This window comes from Phytophthora infestans, genomic scaffold (genome assembly GCF_000142945.1).
Source record: "Phytophthora infestans T30-4 supercont1.35 genomic scaffold, whole genome shotgun sequence".
NCBI classification, from domain to species: Eukaryota; Oomycota; class Peronosporomycetes; order Peronosporales; family Peronosporaceae; genus Phytophthora; species Phytophthora infestans.
In genome coordinates, this window is record NW_003303724.1 from 929,754 (window position 1) to 950,214 (window position 20,461).

The window sequence follows — 20,461 nt, forward strand, 5'->3', positions numbered from 1 at the left end:
AAGCCTTAAATTTTACGGCACATTGGCTTCAGAACTAGTACGTCATATCTTCGAATTGTGAAGTCAACACAATACATGTAAAGGGACACACGCCATCGTGAGCTGGGTAAGAAAAAAGGAGTCTAACCCAATGGGGTCCAGAGTCTTGGGAAGCCACGTCGGATATATTCAAACTTGAAATCAACACCTACATCCAGCAAGCGCAAACGATCAGACTAAAACTTAATATACAAGACGCACCCTAAGTGGATGACCGCTTATGAACCTTGCCGAAATGAATCACCCGAAAGCTTAGCGTTATCACCATCCAAAGCAGCATCTTGCACAGCACCAGCGACCTCTGCGTTGTCAACACAAATGCCAGCTGGTAGAGAGCTCTCATCCCACAATTGCGTCTTATCACCTCCACGAGAAGTACAAATGACACGATCTGTAGCAATCCAAAAATAAGGAGCGGTAGAATTGTGGCGACAACATTTTCGCGATTCACACCAGTCATCTCGGTATGAAACTTCGCATTCGGCAGTTGTGTCATTACTAGCAGGTAACAGCAGTAGAATAACGGCAAAAAAGCCTCCAAATACGCGGTAATTAAAAGACACTCGGTCGTCAAAAGTGTTTCCAGAGATTCTACAAGAATTGTCGGTCTCATTACGTGCTTCGGCTGATACGATTCTGAGTGTTCCGGCATTCGAAATGTATCCATCGACGCCATTCGAGTGGATCTGGCTTCCTGAATCTCTGCTGGCCGTACAGTCTTTCGCGTAAACAATAAACAGAAACAGCTGGATGGAAGTGACGTTATACAGCTCTGAGGCTCGACATCTTTCAGGATATCGTCCAAACTATCGAGAAGTTTCTTGCTGGCCATTGAAATGTGGTGAGGGAGACACGACTTTTTCCTGATGCCAGCGTGAGACTGTTTCCTAAAATTTGTAGGGTTGCGACACAATAAGCAAATCAGAGCCAGCATATCGTCGCTCTCGACTGCGTTGTCGAGTGTCTTCCGTAGTCTCCACAAAAAAGTAATAGTACGTCGCTGGAGTTTATATAACATGACAATAGTTTGTGATAAATCCGTGATTGATATGGCGAATATAGCGGTGGTAGAGGTCGCGTTCTGCATACAAGTAGCCACATAAACAGCGTTGAAGAAGTCAGCTGTGAAAATTACCTCGACGAGCACCATATCTTCCAAATCCTTTGCAAAATGTAGCACGACATTTTTCGCTACCACTTTGATTACGGGGAGAAGCAAAATAGCCACAAGCTGATATTTCGTCCCTTGGCTGGCGCCAAAAAACATTTCGTACGCTGGAAAAATCACAATAGTCGAAGCTTGGGAGCATATGAACCGAATACATTGAAGGAGCTGTTTACGGTGACTTAGTATGTGGCGCATCCCGCGAGCTCCCAGAATCACGCGCAGTGAAATTGTCAGTAGGATGAAAAATACTGGCATTACCAATAACACGAAGAACGGAATTGGGAAAACCAAGTACTCGGCCACTAGCATGGCCAATCCGACGACAGCACTTGGTACTAGTTGAAGCATTTGTGACATGGGTACAGTAAAGTTGTCGATAAGGTACGTCATTTGGACCACGATGGCGTGCGTTGAAATCCCCACCATTACTGCAGTTCGAATCCACAGACCAAAGCTCGCTTGCCAGCCGTCAAGTGGATCTTGAAGCGGGACAGTTCCTGGACGAACACAAGTGCAACCATTGGCAATGGTGTTGCCGCACAGATTAGCAAAGCTCGTTCCAGGGAAATTGTGGTCACGAGTTCATTAAGAGCGAGGGCGCGATGGATGGAATACTTTCCGCCATAATAGCTGACTTGCATGCGGTGCCATAACCGCAAAAGGTTCATGCCGAGAACCTTCCAGCGACTTGTATTGCGTATTCGATGTGGTGGATGCTGGGGGGTTGGCGTCGGAGCTACCGACGCCATGGTTGCCTTTTGTGTCGAAAAGGACTAGTGAAAGGCTTAAATAATTCGGGACTTCGCCAACTTTTAATTTGGTAAAGATGTGTGCGAAGGTGGCAATTATAAATCAAGTGAAAGTAAACACTTGAATGATTTGTAGTGTTCAGAACACGTTACAGCTCTCGTCGAAGCTCGACCATTTAACCCGATAATTCGTATAGTATTTGTGACTCGCAATCTCGTCAATTTCACTTTACAGCTACTGTACCATTCTTTCAAGCTTCCGCTCGAAAATGTAGAGTGACGCCGGTGTAGCGAGTATCGCCTGGGGTTCCACGCCGATTTTCACTGTCGCGTACGTCGATACATTCGCGACAACGCGTGCAGACAAGTAATGTTACTACATAGCGGCTGTACACGGCAACGCGCTCATTCGAGTAGCACGACGCACATATTCGATACCCACACAAGTCACAGCGTCGCCATCGTTTACTCAGTGCCGGGAGAAACGAACGGGTACAAGCAATACAGTGCCAATTGTGACGTTTTCCTCCTTCGTTCCCATCACCCGATACCCCAGCAGCTTGGAATGGCGATCGTAAGATGTGCCACAATCGTCCTTCTAATGTGGCACGTTGTCGGTGATGTCGATGGCGTCGACGTATCACTTTTTCAAGTCGACGGACCCGTTTGGCAAGGAACAGAAGGCGATTCTGAGCCACTTGAAAGTCGCAGCCATCTGGTAAATTGCCTGTAAATGCTGCCTGGAAGGTGAATTGAAGCGTTTCCGGGTTGGTTTGAGACGATTGGGCTATCAACCAACCGGAGACAGGGTGCAATGATGTCACTCTCTCGGGTGGAGCCTTCCCTGCCGTCACCTCTGCCGGATTTAGAGAGCAAAACACCAGCCTGAAGCCATTCTCTGTCGGTGTCAGTAGCTCAATGTAGCAGCATTGTTCGTTCTTTGCGCCAGAATGACTGTGCGCATGCGTTGAGTCAGGAATTACTGATGATCGTCGAGATCGGTGTCCGAACGGGTTGACGAGACTATTTCGCACAAAACTGACTGTACGAACTGTGAGCTGCTGGTCCGTTGTCGTCGTGCTCTCTTGAGATTGAGGTGACAACAGCGAGCCTCGCTCAGAGTTCGGTATCGTGTGCAAAAGAGAGCTGTAGATAAAGTGTGATCCGAATAGAGAACGCAGAAGCGCGTTACTCTCGCTTTCGGTTGGTGCCCGAAGTAGAGACATGGGCTCCGATACTCGAACTTGCATCTCACCTCCAGTGACCACTTGACACTGTCGAGTTTGAACGGGGGGCACGGACGACTGGGCATGCAACACCCGCATATACACGTCGGTAGAGTTTATGCCGGTTCGTACATGTTTCCACCCATCTTGACTTGATAGATCCTGGAGATTTAGTGGTCCATGGGGCACTGGTATCCGCTGGATGCGTTCAAGTAACTCGCGATCGCTCAGTCGAACTTTTCTGATACTCGTTGAGAAAGTGGAAGATGGACGTGGAGCCCCAAGTACTGTGGTGTCTGGTGCTGTGTCAAGGCTCGGATGAATGGCTGACATGGAAAGGGAGAATTATTCAGTGGGAGGCCTCGAGGTATCGTCCCTGGGATTTTCATGTAGTGGCAAAGATCTGGGCCGCGAAGGGCTTTCAGAGCGTTTCCGGCGAACGGGTAATAACAATGCTATACGACGGACGCTTCTCCTCCATTGCAGCGAGCGTAGAGTCAAAGAAACGCAACTTCGAGAAGGTAATGTCTCCATTGCACGTCGTTGGGCAAAATACAGGCAACTGACTGCCAATGTGAGGGTTCGTGGTTCGGAGGTCTATCCATGATACGTCAAGCAGTTATAAATACGCTGGGTAGACATTCTTCTAGCTACAGCTCGTGGTCTCAACTGAACAGTCGCCACAGCTCCAGCTCTTTTGGCCGAAGGGTGCGTTCGACAATTATAGTCTAGCATTAAAATATTTATTAAAGCTCTTCAAATTTAGACCTAACTTCCATTCTTCTTCTCTCAACTTGGCCCTTTCTGTTGGACTCGCACGACTAAATATCCTGTCAATTCGTGTTATTCTTCATTATTCACAAAACTATGTTTTTTTTCGGGGCACAATCCATCTAGCAGCTAGCTTGTAAACGTGGCGACTACCTTGAGTCCATAACCTTGAGAGATGAGTGTGTATTTTTATGCATAGTGTCCAGGGAAATAACGTCAAAGACGCTGAATGTTCACACATCGGTAACTTTGGTGGTACCGTTGGAACTTCGTTTACGCCACCAACGTTTTTGGAGTTTCGATCTTATCGCGTCGGCTCAGGTTTAAACGATGAAGCCCATCCACGAGATCCGACGACTAGCAAGTCACCTTCACTAAAGTTTAGAGAAGGTGGCAAAATTCCCAATGTTGCCTGATGGACCGTGAGGCAACATTGGGAATCTTAGGGGTACCCTGCGCTGCGCACTGCACTTCACTTCGCTACCGACACGCAAGTTTTTTTTTCCCTCGAGCGCAATGTATTCACACACCAGCTAAGCCCTACGACTTATTTCGGGGGTCGTCCCTCTGTAGTTCATGCACAAACTTCCACGGTTCCAAGCAAGTCAGACGAGTGACTATGCTTTCAAGCGTGGAGCGAGCGTGGATGGGTGCAGCGGCCTCCGGTGACGTGGAGACATTGCGGTCGCTTCTGGAGGGACACTGGGCTTTGGTGAATGCGAGACTGGACCACCAGGTGTTGACTAGTGTTTCGTCCGAAATTCGTCACAAGTAACAATTAGAAATGTCCGATGTTGCAAGACGTACAAACAGCTCACAGCGCTGCATTTGGCAGTCTGGAAAGGCCATAGCGATGCTGTAGAGTTCCTTATTGACCACGGGGCTGACATGGAGCTGCAGGACAAGGTGAGGCCTGTCGAATCCTCGAAAGCTAAAAATAATGTTTCTAAAATATTAAATTGAGTAGACTGGAATGACTGCGCTACAGATCGACGTCATGCGCATCTGTTTAGAAAAAATGCGACCCACGGTACTGATGCGCTCATGGTGCGTCGATGTGAAGTCTCTCGTCGGGGTACGCTGCTATCTTGACAAACCTAAAAGATGTGAATCTTATTATCAAAAACAATCAATTGTGAAGGTGGCAATAGCTCAACGACGTGTGGTACATGACCGCTCTACGTATCGAGAAATTGATACGAGTGTGATCGATCTCCTGTTAGGATACAACGCGTCAGTGAACGAGCTCGACGAGGTGCGATGTTTGTATTTTAAGCGCAAAGTTTTTCAAATAACCAATATTATTTTTAATTGTCAAGTCTTGAGACGCGGTACTTATGAATGCTGTCGAGTACGGACTCGTCAAACACGTGGAAAAGCTGCTGGAACACGGAGCAGACGCTTACATCCTCGATCATAAAGGGAGAAGCGCTCTGGGCATAGCCTGCGAGCACGGGTTTCTGGACATTGTCAACGTTCTAGTTGAAACTTGTCCGAATTTGGTGAATTTTTCTGGGGTATTGTTATTTTTAATATCTCTGTTTGAATTTTTCTAATGCTGTCCATGCAGAAAAAATCGCTTGTAATGGCAGTCCGTCACGAGGCTTCCGAGATCATCGAGATGTTGTATGACCGGGTTCAAGGCTGTGCTTCACGTGATGACCCCAGCAAAGTACGTCAGCTATTCATTTTTTTGTTACAAATTTTCTTAACTTTAGTTGGTCAGCTTGGGGGTCATCTTTTGCTCATTGCGGCTGAATTCGACGCTCCCGAATGTGCTAACTTTCTTCTGAAACGAGGCATTCCTGTGGACTGGACAGACTCCAAAGGAGTGAGTGCTTTACAGATCGCTTGTGTTCAAGGTCGCACCGAGATCCTCGAGCTTCTTCTTAATGAAAACCCCGAAAACCAAACCAAAAACGTCGAAATTGGTCGAATCTCCACCGACGTGGCCACTCTGACCCACCCTTTAATCAAATTGGGTATTCTTCAAAATGAAGACGACGTCAACAGTCACCAAAATCGGGTAATTTGAAGCTGTGGCAGAGACGTGATACAGCGTCATTAACGACCGTATCTAGCGTCATCGTTTCCCAGGGTTTGACAGCTTGAACATACCGGCGAACATGGCAATTATGGAAGTACTGATTCGCAATGGAGCCACGTTTAACTTCCCTACTGGACGAAGCCGGGACTCGGTTCGTAACATTGTTTCTCATCGCCATTCTACACCTGACTCGTGTCTTTTGATTGCGCTTCCTTTTAGATAACCACACTGTTGGCTTCCTTGCTACTGCTTGTATCTTCTGGTGACGTGTCAAAGTTACTGGTGGATCTCGCAAACTCCGGGGCACTACGGCACAAGGTAGAGAGCCTTTCTAAATTATTTTAGCCTCGTATTTTTACCCGTTTTTGTAGCAGCTTCGTCATGTCATTTTAGCGCTCTCTTGGCAGAATCACACGTACGAGGCGCTCAGGTTAACACTGCTCTTACTCTTCTCTCCTTGGGTAGTGGAAGTGAAGCAGGTAAGAACATTTCTTCGTCGCTTTTAGTGCTCGTATAACCACTCGTTTGTTGGATTTCCAGGCACTTGCAGTCCTTGAGCCTTGGCTGTCACGTTGCAGTGTCACTTTGGTGACGCGAAAACTGCTTACAGACGCGCTGACTCTGTAACATTTCTGGCATTTCTAAATGATGTCTGCTCCTCGGGTATCAATCGTATCCGTGATTTCTAAATTGAAAATTGAAATCGACACCTGCAACACGTTCAGTAATCGGTAAAATAAAGAGCCCATCTCCTTTTATATATTTTTACTTACCAACAAAGCCGAGTTGGTACAACATATTCATCCCGCAATTATTCTTGATTACCACCGCTAACAGCACAAAAGTCGCGATCTGGAGCAGTCCGAACACGAACACCGGCACAACAGTAGCACCCACGTTTGCAGGCGTCACGTCGGTCATTTCGGTATGGTATTTTGCACTCGGAAGGTGAGTCATTACGACCATATAACAGCAATAAAACAAGGGTACAATGGCCTCCAAATACGCAGTGACGATGATACACTCGGTCGTGAACAGCGCTCCCAGTGTTTCACGCAGAATAGTGACACTCTGATTGCTCTTATGACGGTGTACCTTAGTAGCCCACGTTACGGTAGAGTCAACCGAAGATAACGGATGAACTATGTCGTTGTGCTTCCGGACAAGAATATTGCGGAAATTACGCTTGGGTTTCTTGCCAGGGATCACTAAATGCTGTACACTGGAAGACGATGCGATCTTCAGTACATGGTCAACATCAGAGCTCTCTTCACTAGATAACCTTTCCAGTATTGCTAGTAACTCTCTGTCCTCGTCAGCTAAGACTAGTGGGAGGCAGGACCGTATACTGACATCGGTACGTGTCTGCTTCTTGAATTTCTTAGAATCTCCACACAAAGCACAGAGAGCGTTCACTAAATCGCAGCCACTCGGGTCGATATCAATTGTCTGGCAGAGTCTTGGTAGCAATTCTGCAGTTCGGTGATGCAAGCCAAACAGCATAATAATCGTCTGAGACAGATCCGTGGTCGTGATTACTGTGATCGCAGTCGCAGAGGACGCACTCTGCATACAGGTGGCCACGTAGACAGCGTTAAAGAAATCTACCGTGAAAATTACAGCTTCCGGTAACATATCCTCCATACTTGCCGTACATCGTAGCACCATATTTTTCACAGCAACTTTGATGAAAGGCAGGAGAAGGATAACCGGTAATTGGTACGATGATCCTTTAGCGAATCGGAAAAGAGCTTCGTACGCGGGATACGTTAACACCATGATGTTTTGAGCTACTATGAAGCTGATAAACCGGGTCAACTGGTCACGACTTTCTACCATTTGATGAAGCGTGTGGGTCCCCAATACGATACGATACGACATGATCAGAGAGACGTAAAATACCGGAGCTAACGTCAAGACGAAAAACGGTACAGGGAAGATAAGTCCAGCTGAGATCCCTACTGCGAACGAATGAATAATATGCGTAAAAATTAATCCTATTTTTTTAATTTAATGATTAATTTATGGCTGTCCACAACGGGAACAACCCCAATTTTGAGTAAGGTCTAGTCAAGTTACAGCGTGGGGGTGCGCTGAACGTCGCGGAACAATTAGCCTGCGCTGAATTTAGGTCGCCTGATCTCGAACGGTCGTCTTCAAGAGCCGCCGAGAGCGTTCTATTGTGAGAGCGGCGTTCAAGAAACGCAATTGCGCTACGTCGACGTCGCGTACATCCCGCCAACGTCTAACGAGTGTGAGCCTCTCGCTAAGCTGGTGCTGTCTGATCTACGGAAGCGAATGTCTCCAGCCAGGCTCGAGATGATAATGTTTCTGAACTACAATCGTGACTTGCGAAGTTTTGCAAATAATTAAATTATTAATTTTCTCAGTTCACATCGATGTATTAATTTAAGTATTGCATTTTCGGGTTCCCTGCTGCGAACGCAGTGAACAAGATCGATGTGCAACCGGAAAGCGCAATCATTCTGGCCACCGAGACCACGACATTATCGATTAAATACGTTGCTTGGGTTGTCAAGGTGTGTGCTACCACGAAAGATATAATTCCAGATCGAATCCAGAATCCGTAATTTACACGCCATCCTTGTGCTGGATCTTGAAGAGGAATCTCGGCTTGGCTGCTCACAAATGCCACCATGGGGAGAGGAGTCCCAATACACACAAGCAGCACGTGCTTCAGGGGCGTATTCCTGGTGTAGGCATCCAAAGCGAGCAGCCGATGGATGGAGTACTTCCCACCGTAGTAAGTTACTTGTAGGCCTTTCCAAGCGTCGTGAAGTTTGGATAAATATCGGGGTAGAGAAGTTGACCGCATGCTCCAAGCAGGTGGCTGACACCAGTGATGGACGCCCCTCACTAAGAATAAAACAAGCGTAGCAATCTATTTTTCAATGCTGTTATTTAAAAACTACTTTTGAGTATTCTCTGACGACGTTTAAGTATTCCTGAAAATCTGCCCAGTTTGGGTGGTTCTTGGCTTTTCCTGTTGCCGGAAGTCCGAAAATCTTGCGTACGTCTTTCTCCGTTTTCCCGTCGACATACCATCCCCTGTAAGTCCGCCTTCGCTTGAGCGCCGCGACTGCCGCAGCGTCTGCAGCCTCCTTCTTTTTCTCCTTAACGAACTCTAAGTATTTAATGTATTTCCCCCAATTCGGGTGTCGGAGTGCTTCACCTTTCGCTGGAAGGTCCATTATTAATCGCATGCCGTCACTAGTTTTGCCTCCGTCGAACCAGTGCTGATAGGCCAAGCGCATCAGTGCATCGTCCCAAGCTTCATCCCCCTTTCCAAGCACCGTGGCGACATTGACCCTCTCCTCGCCATCCTCATGCGCAGTGTCTTGATTGTTAACAGGGTCTGTATTTTCTGTAGCGTAGAACCCCCGCAACTGTCTGTCGTAGTTGTCGTCTTGGACTGTAGACTCGATCGGTGAGATGAGATCTGACGTCGCGACGTTCATTATCTGCGCCCGATGGGCAGATAGAGCATCGCAGCTAGTCAAGACGATAGCTGTAGGAAGTAAAGTGTTGCAAGCGCGCATTTAGCTGCCACTTCGTCAATGTGAATCCTACAACTCAAAAGCAGAACTGAACACTTGAATTAACGGGAAAGAAACACTTAGCAAATCGCTGCAGCATTTGGGTCACACGGCATCTCGTGGACTCTACCGCCATCTCTTGGGCTTCAAATATAATACAGCTCCAAATACGGTATAATATATGTACCATAATCTCTTGAGCTCCGAATACTATTCTACATGTACCGGTATTTGATCCGGCTTCCGTTGTACCTTTAAAGGTACTGTATACGGTATTAATAAATAAAGTAGCTTTTTAATGGATCGGTAAGAATTAAACGCATTTAGCAAACGCACCACTCTTTAAGGAGCTGACCAGAACAAGCGATGGCACTATGTAAATAATTGGAAAAATAATAATTTTAATTATTCTACAAGTCTGTTAATTACTCCATTTATGAAGAAATGATTATAATTCTTCTTTTAACAGTGTGTGAAAAACAGTTGCGTCTCGTGTATCAACCTAAGGTATACATCCAGTGGCTCCTTCCGTCATTTTTTTCGAGACAAATTACCCGATTTACCGGTATGCCATAATCTTCCATAATTTATGGAAGTCGTGATAAGATTCAAGGATTTGCTCATTCACTTGCCATTTCTCTCTTACTGTACCTGTAAGACTGGGAGCTTTACCTCAAGTTTTATAATACTTCGAGCTACGTAAGTATGTACTCTCATCTAATGGCATCGAAAAATTCCATACCGTACAGTACTACAATATAGTTTTGCTTATGTAAAGCTCCCAAACTATTTTTGCATAACTTCCTGTGTGGGCCACACCTTGGTGCAACTTCCAAATTTTTTTTTACCACCATCCGATGCCGACGCCTGCTTCGTCATTACTGCGCAGCCTACAACGGCCTCTTCGCGCCGTCCCCAACGTACATCCCCCGTCCAAGGCCCCTTTAATATATCAACTAGCTGCATCTCTCTCTACATCCTCCACGTCTTCGCCCACGTTGAGTACGAAGACGCGCAAGAAGCAAGCTCGACTGGCTAACCTGCCCATATTTTGGCCAATCACAGGTGTCGATGAACCTCCTCAACTACGTCCACACGAAGTGGACATTGTGAACCGCCTGTTCCAAGTTCCCAGTACGTTGATTACGTCGACATCGGATCCGAACGACCTTCCGGATTGGGATGTTCCCGAAATAGCGTTTGCGGGACGCTCCAACGCAGGCAAGTCGTCCCTAATCAACGCTCTAACCAGGCAGAAGGGACTCGTTCGGACCTCCAAGACGCCAGGACGTACGCAACAACTGCATTTCCTCAGTGTAGGAGGCAAAAAAGGGAGTTTACCGGAGCTGTCCCTTGTGGACATGCCTGGCTTCGGGTTCGCCACCGCTCCAAAGAAAGTGGTGGACGAGTGGCACACGCTGGTCGGCGGATACATTGACAACCGCCGTGGGAACAATCTTAAGACGACCATGTTGCTCATTGACGCTAGACGCGGACTCGGACCGGCCGATCACGACTTCATGGACTTTCTGCACGACCTGGGGGCGCTGTACCAGGTCGTGTTCACTAAGGCGGACGCAGTGTCACGCGGCGATTTGGAGAAGCAGATCCACAAGGCTCAGGACGTGGCCCTTAACGCTGAACGGATGGTAAGATGGACATTTTTGTGGACGTTGGTGGACAATTTGATTCACCTGTATTTTTTATCTTACTATACAGAGTATGAACCCGATCATCCAGGTGACGAGTGTGAAGGAAGGATTCGGAATTAAGGAACTGCAACGTCAACTCGTCAGTATGACGGGGCTGTTAGCGTTAGAGTAGAGCAATAGAGTAACGCGGGAGGACTCTATTTTGTTAGTTCTATCTCGTTTACGTTACAAGGTTAAGGAGTTTTTTACTTGAGCCGTACGATTCTGTTTTCGGGAACGTGTCGGGATTGTCCGATTTCATGTCGTTCTCCTGTCGTCGAGATCTTCGTCGTAACGAATGTCGTCGCTGGTCTTCGTCGCGTCCCGAGAGTTGCAAAGCAGGGAGTTCGGATCGTGTTCTGGACTGCGTTTTGTCTTCGAGAACACTGGAAACGTCGACTGGTGCAGTTCGGGGGATACGAGGAACAACGCGACTGGAATCGACAACACTTGGGAGTACGAACGACGTGGTTGGATGTGTCAGGAGTGGACAGAGACGAGAGTTCGCTCGTAATTCAATGTTCTTCGTGGCCTGTAGGATGGCGCTGGAAACGCTTTTAGGGGTCTCATTGGAGGTCTTAGGACGCAGACTCTTACTCCTTGCAGCGCTCAAGGTTCTCTTTGTCACAAGCTTGGGATTTGTATCAACGTCTGCCGCGAGACCGGACGTAAAACTTGGCTCGTCTTCGGTTTTTGGACGCGATGGAGGGGTGGCAGTGGCATAAGTACTTGTACGTCGAAGTTCTGGTTTCCCCTTGCGTTTCTTCTTCTTCTTGGGTTTCTCCGCTTTCTTTATGGTTTGACTGACCACTGCCTTAAATTTCGACCCTCTCTGCTTCTTCGTATCGGGTTTCTTGTCACTGTCTTCAGAAGGATTCACCGTCGTTGATAGTTCTTCTAAAACAGTAGATGGACTCTCCTTGGCTTTAACAGCGTCGACTTCGTCAAGTGACTCACTACATGAAGTGACTTGTTGTGTGTCACCCTCGGGACTTGGAGGGATTGGCTCTTCCTCAGCACCCGAAAGATCCGAATCCATTTCATCGACCTCTCCGTTGACGTCAACACCAGACGAAGCGAACAACGCAGAGATGGCAGCTTCACAGTCAAGCAGGAGGTCTCTTGCAAGGCGACTTTCTTCGTCTTCAATGTCCACTTGCAGTACCTCGTCGACTTGTGCTTGAGCACTCGGACGACTTGGCGAAGGAGCTTCAATAATGATTCCTGGTTGAGTCACTTGCTTCTTTCGCTCAGTATCTAACGCTTTGACCTGAGACGTGAGACCGTAGTACAAGAGCAAGCTCTGACACCATGAACGTCCCATTTCTTCGAGGTCATTAGTGGAGAATTGTGTGTCTCTTAGCGCTCCAAAATCGGGTCCGCAGAAACTCGCTTCGAGTGTATAACTGTTCGTCACTCCAAGCTCTTGATTCACAACCACTCGGGCTGTATTCATCTTGGATTTGTGCACAGAAAAGTCGCAGTTCCCGAACGAAAAACACTTTGCGTGTCGAGCAACGATCATTGGAAACACTCGAGGATCCGACCTAAGTCCGACGGTATCGGAAGGAGCTTTTGATCCGTCTGTACTGGATTTCTTCTTTGCAGAGTAACAACCGTATGTAAAGATGTTACGATTGATACTGTGTCCGTGTAAGTCGCAGTAAATAGCGACACGTCCGCGTGATTGGAAGTGTGCTAGCTGCTGTTTTAAGTGGTATATCGTTGGGAAGAGCTGCTCAATGGGGCTGTTCCACTTGCGATTGAGGTCCCATCCTGCCAGATTGACGCGCGTGTTGCCGTTAATAACACCGTCCGGGTTGAGCATGGGCACTACTTTAAACACAAAGTTTCGTCGCAGAACTGTAGCCCCACTGCTGGGACCTGTGAGATAGTCGAGCATTCCCTGCATCATCCAACTGCTATTGGGCTCGCCTGGATGCACCCGAGCCGAAACTACAATAACTAATCAGATACTCAAAGGTTAGTATGAAAAATATACAAAAAAAAACAAGATTCGTACTACGTCGATCGTCGGGTGGCAGACCATCTTTACCCGGAGAAGTGATTGACAGCAGATCACAGGAATTGCCAGCTATACTCTGGCAAAGCTCAGTACGACGACATGTTACAGAACGTTGAGGATCTCGTTCCAGCAGATCCAAGTAGTCCATTAAATCTAGCAATAAAAAATGGGCTTAGTTTTGGAATGTGGTAGCCAATGACAGCGTACCGGTGTATGTGTACGGTTGGATGCACGCGAAGTAGACACAATCGTTCTCGTGTTCGAATTCGTAGTGGAAAGTCAATGCGTTGGCCCCAGGAGGGGCCAGGGGAGACGCAGTCATATCGTATCGGATACAAGTGCCTCGATGTCTCCAGCCTATTCCTTTCGTTGCGTCTTTTTCTGAGTAGACTACAGGCTGCAAACCTTGTCCAAATAATGCCCCACTTTTCGCAAGATTGACAAGCGAGAAACGATACGTGATCCCTGGTTTCCCATTGCGAATTTCAAAGTAAAACCATTGACGATAAGCTCCATTCTTGACGTCCGGATGGATCAACAAATCATACTCTTGTTGCGGTATCCGTGATCCCGAATTTGTGGGTATTTTACGAAATACTCGCTCAGCTCGAAGTAAATTACCACTTTCGAATAACGAGTCGAAGATTAGTGTGTCGTCAGGTGCGTTGCTGTCTCGGAAAATATTAGGTCGATTGTATTCATACACGTGAAGACGTGACACCTCGTCGATCTCTTCATACGCTTCAGCTTCAAAATCCAGCAACGATTTGCTCTCGTGAAGAATCGGTTCAGGTTTTGGTGGCTGTAGACCGTTAAAATCTGTAGATGGATTTTTTTTCAAGGCGGCTATGGCGACGGTATTGGGACTATGTCTGCGAATTGGTAGATGCAATGGACGTTCATCTGGGACCCCTGTACGGACGTGACGTGGTTCCTCCGGCAAGTTAATGAGTGGCAGCGGAGGTGGCACCAAGATGGACTGACTCACGACCGTGCGGAACCGATTCGCACGTGACATTTGCTACAAATCCCACAGCCAAGAACTCAAAAAAAGACGACGGAAAAAATGAAATTAACAAGAGTTCTCCAGTTGCTCTTATTTTCGGCCTCAGCAACCGCCGAGTTCGTCTGCATCCCGTCGTTTCAGTCTCGTGTTGCAAGCGTCGCTTTGACATCAAAGGGGAAGAAGAGAACATGGCGAGCAGGTACGTGGTTCTTGAAGTGGCCCTTATCCTGTTTTATGGCGACCAACTGTGTTGTAGTACGTATGATAATCTATGGCAGGAGGCCATGTCGGAGCTCAACGAGCAAGTTCATATTGAGGACCACACGCTCGAAGACGGTTTAAACGGAACATCCAATGAACCGGTACGGCTTAAACTTTTTTATACAGGTGTAGTCGAGCTTATCCTATATTTGTATCCTGTTAGCCACCGCAAGCCTCGATCGTGGAGGCTTTCCAGCATTACGCTTGTCTGTACATCAAGTACATTCAGATCTTGTCTCGATTGTCCGAGTGTTACGACCAAATGGTCCATCCCCAGAAAAGGATCGACGTTAAACAAGTGATTGAAGTGGTGGCCACAAGAGTAGTGGAGCTCAAACATCAACTGGTCAAGTGGAACCCTCCTAACCCGGACGTTATGACGCAACCGGAGCGTAGTTTCCCGTGGGAATACGTCAATCTCGACGACATCCTCGTGGACCTCAAGCTTCCTCCCGAGACGGTAGAGATCCCAGTACCTCAGTCGTTTCTCGACGACCAACACGACGACCTCGTTCGTCGTGACCGACTGGTTAAAGGGTACATGAAGCTTAAGCATGGCGTCGATTCCATCCAACTGGATGCAACCAAGCAGTCCACAGTATTGGGAGGTATAGGCATCCTGTCGCTTGATGAAGCTATCGCTGTGATCCAGAGGAACGAACGAGGTCGTCAGGGTCGTCAACGTGGTCTTCTGGTCCAGGAATTACGTGAAGAAGAGCGTCAGCGTAAACTGTATGAGGCAGCACAAGGCGCTCCCGAGATGGATCCGGATATTGCTGCTGCTAACATCCAGCGCATGTTCCGAGGCTTCTGGTCTCGAGCTGCTGCCGCTCGAGAACGTGACGCTGAGCTTGTTTTCATCGGAATGAAAGCTCCGGCGATGGATCGCTCGGTTCTGAAAAGAAACTTGCCGATGCGCGTCTTCAACGTCGATCCGAGCAACTTGAGAACAAGGAGGAATACGAGCGTGCTTTGGTGGAATTACACGGTGTGGTCACTAGTGAAGAAGGGCCGTTCATGAAGGAGAAGATGCTAGAAGAGCGTCGATGCTGGATCACTGACGTCATGGCTACAGGACAACTGCCTGAGGACCTAACTGGGTTTTATACTGCTTTAAACGGTGAAAGTGCGGAAGATATCGCTAAGGCACAGGCTAAGGAAGAAGAAGCAAGAGGGAAAAAAGACGATAAAAAAGGGGCTAAAGGGAAGAAAGAGGACAAGAAAGCTGCGAAAGGGGCAAAAGGTAAAGGTAAAGACGCCAAGGAGAAGCAAGAGGAGGCTCCGGAAAAGCCACCGCCGCTTACGGGACCTTCCGAACTGTGTACTAAATTAGCTGGAGGCGTCTCGCAGTACGAGAAGGTGTGGCTTGAGCGCGAAGAGATCGACAATTTCTACCAGAAATATGACGTAGCACTCGCCAAGGACGTCGTTCGTGGCCCTGTGGAGGTCCAAGTACGTCAGCAAGTAGACGAGATGTTGGTGTTGCAGCTAGTCAACATTAAGACGCAACTTGAAGCCGCTGCAGCAGGCAAAAAGGGTAAGAAAGGCAAAAAAGGGAAAAAAGGGAAAGCCAAAAAGGGCAAGAAAGGCAAAAAAGGGAAGAAAGAAAAGGGCAAAAAAGGTAAGCCTCTGCCAGGTGAGAAGATCGCAGAGCTTAAGGGCCGTGCGCCGGACTCGTTCCTCAGTGTATTAGTCGAGAACCAGATCGTACACGCGCCACGTCCTGGAGCTCGTGTGCGAGACTTCGTGGGCAGCTTTAACTTCCTCGGGACTATTTTCCAACACTCGGATCGTCGGGATCGAATGGGAAATTGGGTACCTCAAGACCCTTCAGGAGCTCAATTACGGCAGTTGATTACGGAATACGGCGTTTTACCGCTGGATTCTCCATTTATCAGAGCGCGTACCCCTTTAGTCCGTTCATTGATGCTCTACGGACCTCGTGGATCGGGTAAAACCATGTTGGTCAGTGCTTTAGCCAACGAGACGGGAGCTCTGTTGCTCAATTTATCGCCGAGTAATCTCGCTGGTAAATTCCCAGGCAAAACAGGGCCGACGAAGCTCGTGCACATGGCCTTTTTACTGGCCAAAGCTGCTACGCTACAGCCTATTATCATCTACATGGATGAATGCGAGCAGATTTTCGCTGGCGGGGGCGGCAAAAAGAGCAAATCGGCTGCAAACACAGAAGGTCCGGCTCGCTTTAAGAAGGACCTTTTGCTCTATATCAAAGCTGCATTAGAGCCGTCGGATCGTGTTCTGGTTGTTGGCACTTCTGCGGATCCTGGAGCTGCGGAAGCCAAAGATTTACGGAACTTTTTCGACAAATTTTTGCATGTCCCGTATCCAGATTACGCGTCCCGTGTGTTACTTTGGAAACATGCCTTACGCTCTACAATTGCTTCCCATGCTGCGACTTTGGGGCTCTCGTCGACGGCCACAGCTACGGCGCTTGCTTCTGCGTCTTCTTCGTCGTCTACAGTGCTGGCAACAGGCTCAGCAAGTGAATTGCAGGACCCTCGTCGTCAGGAACCTCTCGATATCTCAACACTGGCGCATATTTCAGAGGGCTATGCGTCTGGCAGTATCGTGCGTGCAGTGGAGACCACGTTGACTCCTCGACGTGTCGAGTGCTTGGAGAAGCGGCCGCTACGTGAAGAAGAATTTCTTGGCGCTTTGTCGCGACAAACTGCCACTTTTACAGACGATTTCGAGAAATTTAAGACATTTACTGCAGTCATTACGGGACTGAAAGAAACTCGCGATAAATTACGCAAAGCGGCACAGGATGCACTCAATCCTGACGACAAGAAGGATGCCAAGGGTAAAGGCGACAAGAAAGGCAAGAAAGGCAAGAAATAATGAATTATCTTACCTTGTTCATGAAATTCGCGTAATTTATTCTGTATTTTATTTAAATTGGAGGAAGTTTGAGTCGAGGAACGTCGTCCATCTTCATATTTGGTCGTTGTCGCTGCTGCTCCTCCGCCCAATACTGCGGAGGTTCCCATCGGGTCTCACCTGTTTGCTCGTTCTCAAAGTAGATTGCGTCCGTATACATATCCGAACGCTGTACCCATAGTCGAGCTTCCACACGTGCAAGTTGCTCTTCGAGTTCTCTATTCTGCTTCTCCAGTAATTTCTTCCGTTCAGCACGAGCCTTAACAGCGTTTGCATCCAAGCGACTTGCTCGAGCCACTTCGTGCCAGGCTTCAAACACAGCACGTGTACCCATGCCGTGCCATCTCTGAAGCACTGCTCGCATCTGAAGAAATTCTTTCGTGGCCTGTTTCGACACTTTCGTGCACTGCATTTCCACGTACGAATCTCGAATTTGAGTCTGGAACAGCTCCATAAGTTCCTCAACCGGAACGTCCAGCGGCATGATGAAATTTGGCTTTTTCGCTACAATTATGACGCTAGGTTTTGACTTCTTCTCGATCACGCCAAGTGCTCGTTTTTCAAGCTCCTGGTCCACAATTTTCATAGCAGCTTTACGATAATCTTGAATATTCATATCAGGCATTTCGATATCGAAAAACGGTTCCGCTGGTGCCTCTGTAGAGCTCTCCTTTGACGTCTCAGTCTCTGGAGCTTCCTCTTCGTCGGAGTCGTCCTCGGAGTCACCGTCTTCTCCGCTTCCTTCAGAGTCTTCGTCATTGTCTCCTTCATCTTCAATCTCCTCGGAATTGTCGGAATTATCTTCTTCCTCCTCGTCATCTTCGATATCGGCGTCCATTTCCAGAGCACGGGTCTTCTCCGTGGCCTTGTGAAGTGCTCGCTTCTCCACGTCCAGACTCGTGATGGCTCGTTCGATGTCATAAATCTTCGCATTCTCTGGTCCTGACTCTTCCAATTCTGCTTTTAACTTGGACATTTTCTCGTCTACTTTTCCTAATTTCTTCGTCTTCGCTGCCGCTAACGCACCGCCTTTGTCTTTCGCGATTGCTCTCTCCAGCTCGTGTTTTACAGTCTCCCGGTCCTTCTCTAAACGGGAATATTTATCTTTGGATGACTCCAATCGCACGTCTTTCGCACGCTGGAAAGCTTCAACTTTCCGACGAAGTTTGTCACGACGAGAATCGAGTTGACGCTGAGCCTTTTCGTGCTTTCTGTAGAGTTTTCGCAGGCGACGACGACGTTGTAGCATCTCGTGCGCCAAGACTCGCGCTGTACGCTCAAAGTGCACCACGCCCAAGGTGGAATTAATGTACTCGATCGCTCGACGTCGCGTTTTCAGTTCGAGACGAGCCACTTTGGCTCGTAAGTAGAGACTAGCGAGCTGGTCTTGAGCTTGATCCTTCGTAAGCATCTGAGCCCGTAGAAGTCGACCCATACGTTGACAACGGTACGGCTCTGCTCGAGGCAAACAGGCTTTACGGACTTGTTGATTACGTTCACGGAGAGCCACTGGGTCCAGACAAGCGCATTGCCGAAATTCGACCAGAACGCCTGGGATATCTCCCCCACCAGCTACACTGACGACGCCGAACTTGTCGTCGTAGTTCATGAGCGCGTCTTCGATCTCTTCCGGAGAAAAACGTTGCGAGAACGGCATGGGAGCTCCTTGAGATTGGAGAGTTTTTGTCGTGGCGAGCTCTTGTTGACGCTCAATTGCAGGGAGTAAATCGGAGTAGAAATTGTCCCATACGACTCCGTACAGCTTTAGTTCGCAGTTAGGAGGTGCGAGATGATCGCAATTGGACTCGAAAAACGACTGGAGAAGTTGGAGATCAGAGACAACGTCGGCATTGCTTTGGAGCTTGCTGTGGTCATTAGACTCGGAATCTTTCACGAGTTTGGATGCGAATGCGAGCACGTCCAGAAGAGCTTCGACAACTTCTCGTCTGCTGCTTCGTTGGAACTCGACAAGAGCTTTGTCCATGTAACTCAGAGTCTCGGGTACACCCCGTGCGATGACGTCGATGGTTGGTAAACGCAGCAGGTTTTGTTCCATACAAAGAAACTGTAAATTAGTGAGTGCACGGAAGGAAAAAGGAAGTTCTTGAATGGAATTCCAGTCCAGTCGCAGTTCTCGAAGCGCCTGCATGTCGCCGATACAACGAGGTAGTTTGATGAGCTGGTTACGCGATGCATGCAGCGACTGTAGATTCGGGAGAGCCACGATAGTGTCAGGTAGTTCGATCAACTCATTCATGTTGACTGACAAGGCTGTGAGCGCTGTGAGCGCTCCTATCGACTCGGGAAGTTCCGATAGTTTGTTACAATTAAAGTTAGCGCAACGAGCACTTCGACAGCCTCCGATGGACGCTGGAAGTTGCGTAAGTTTGTTGTTTTCCAGCCATATTTTCTCAAGTTTTTCGAGTTTCCCGAACTCTTCAGGTAGTTTCTCCAATACATTACAGGACAAGTTTAATATTTTCAGTGCTGTAAGTTTTGTGAGTGTATCTGGCAGTTCTCGAAGTCGGTTTTTGGTTAAATCCAGCTCCATCAGATACCTCAGCGTCCCGATACTCTCCGGAAGTTTTTCAAGGCCATCGTCGATAAACGACAGCGTCTCTAGTGAAGGAAGCGCTAGTGGAAGAGCTTCCGGTAGTTCTCCTAAGTCATGACCTGTAATTCTCAACGCCAATAGATCGCGGAAAGGCAGAACTCGTTCCCATGTGAAGAAACCGCGAGCTTGTTTCCAAGCGATGTTGAGTTCTCCCGAAGTCTTGGCTTGATGGGCAAAAGGAGCCCACAGTTTCTGGTTTTCCAGCTCGAAAGCTGCAAGTTGTAGCTCTTGTTCACGCTCCCGCTGCTTCTTACGCTCTTTCGTTTGCTCATCAAGCCACGCACGTCGTTCGTCTCGGTCGAGGATACCGCTAGGCATTGCCTGAAACGAAGACAAGAATAGTCAAACGAATTAAAAAAAACGTCGCATGTTTTTTTTTTCCTAATCGGTAGCATAAAAAACATC

General features: G+C 47.9%; 9 protein-coding genes across 9 annotated transcripts; 3 read left to right on the plus strand and 6 right to left on the minus strand.

Annotated features, from left to right (window-relative positions):
- Positions 1 to 122: 122 nt before the first annotated feature.
- On the minus strand, positions 123 to 1,848 carry PITG_15284 (uncharacterized protein; the record flags this gene model as incomplete). Its single annotated transcript, XM_002898681.1, has 4 exons — positions 123 to 215; positions 266 to 658; positions 824 to 1,661; positions 1,715 to 1,848. 4 exons carry the CDS (start codon positions 1,846 to 1,848, stop codon positions 123 to 125), a joined length of 1,458 nt encoding a protein of 485 aa, XP_002898727.1.
- A 429-nt stretch (positions 1,849 to 2,277) lies between these two features.
- On the minus strand, positions 2,278 to 3,281 carry PITG_15285 (uncharacterized protein; the record flags this gene model as incomplete). Its single annotated transcript, XM_002898682.1, has 4 exons — positions 2,278 to 2,360; positions 2,408 to 2,894; positions 2,991 to 2,994; positions 3,058 to 3,281. 4 exons carry the CDS (start codon positions 3,279 to 3,281, stop codon positions 2,278 to 2,280), a joined length of 798 nt encoding a protein of 265 aa, XP_002898728.1.
- A 1,560-nt stretch (positions 3,282 to 4,841) lies between these two features.
- PITG_15286 (uncharacterized protein) lies at positions 4,842 to 7,953 on the plus strand (the record flags this gene model as incomplete). The annotated part of the gene is made up of 8 exons (XM_002898683.1): positions 4,842 to 4,859; positions 5,095 to 5,215; positions 5,774 to 5,979; positions 6,035 to 6,151; positions 6,372 to 6,479; positions 6,838 to 6,948; positions 7,522 to 7,628; positions 7,935 to 7,953. 8 exons carry the CDS (start codon positions 4,842 to 4,844, stop codon positions 7,951 to 7,953), a joined length of 807 nt encoding a protein of 268 aa, XP_002898729.1.
- Positions 7,954 to 8,918: 965 nt separating this feature from the next.
- PITG_15287 (PexRD1 secreted RxLR effector peptide, putative) lies at positions 8,919 to 9,560 on the minus strand (the record flags this gene model as incomplete). The annotated part of the gene is made up of 1 exon (XM_002898684.1): positions 8,919 to 9,560. The coding sequence occupies one exon, from the start codon at positions 9,558 to 9,560 to the stop codon at positions 8,919 to 8,921; it is 642 nt and encodes a 213-aa protein (XP_002898730.1).
- An 854-nt stretch (positions 9,561 to 10,414) lies between these two features.
- Positions 10,415 to 11,301, plus strand: PITG_15288 (uncharacterized protein; the record flags this gene model as incomplete). The annotated part of the gene is made up of 2 exons (XM_002898685.1): positions 10,415 to 11,229; positions 11,298 to 11,301. 2 exons carry the CDS (start codon positions 10,415 to 10,417, stop codon positions 11,299 to 11,301), a joined length of 819 nt encoding a protein of 272 aa, XP_002898731.1.
- A 128-nt stretch (positions 11,302 to 11,429) lies between these two features.
- PITG_23043 (uncharacterized protein) lies at positions 11,430 to 12,572 on the minus strand (the record flags this gene model as incomplete). Its single annotated transcript, XM_002898686.1, has 1 exon — positions 11,430 to 12,572. One exon carries the CDS (start codon positions 12,570 to 12,572, stop codon positions 11,430 to 11,432), a length of 1,143 nt encoding a protein of 380 aa, XP_002898732.1.
- PITG_23044 (metalloprotease family M14B, putative) lies at positions 12,355 to 14,292 on the minus strand (the record flags this gene model as incomplete). The annotated part of the gene is made up of 4 exons (XM_002898687.1): positions 12,355 to 12,381; positions 12,486 to 13,213; positions 13,272 to 13,427; positions 13,482 to 14,292. The coding sequence occupies 4 exons, from the start codon at positions 14,290 to 14,292 to the stop codon at positions 12,355 to 12,357; spliced, it is 1,722 nt and encodes a 573-aa protein (XP_002898733.1).
- A 272-nt stretch (positions 14,293 to 14,564) lies between these two features.
- On the plus strand, positions 14,565 to 17,403 carry PITG_15290 (IQ and AAA domain-containing protein, putative; the record flags this gene model as incomplete). Its single annotated transcript, XM_002898688.1, has 3 exons — positions 14,565 to 14,642; positions 14,771 to 15,529; positions 15,631 to 17,403. 3 exons carry the CDS (start codon positions 14,565 to 14,567, stop codon positions 17,401 to 17,403), a joined length of 2,610 nt encoding a protein of 869 aa, XP_002898734.1.
- A 52-nt stretch (positions 17,404 to 17,455) lies between these two features.
- PITG_15291 (uncharacterized protein) lies at positions 17,456 to 20,374 on the minus strand (the record flags this gene model as incomplete). Its single annotated transcript, XM_002898689.1, has 5 exons — positions 17,456 to 17,938; positions 18,020 to 18,171; positions 18,292 to 19,107; positions 19,150 to 19,246; positions 19,361 to 20,374. The coding sequence occupies 5 exons, from the start codon at positions 20,372 to 20,374 to the stop codon at positions 17,456 to 17,458; spliced, it is 2,562 nt and encodes an 853-aa protein (XP_002898735.1).
- Positions 20,375 to 20,461: the final 87 nt, after the last annotated feature.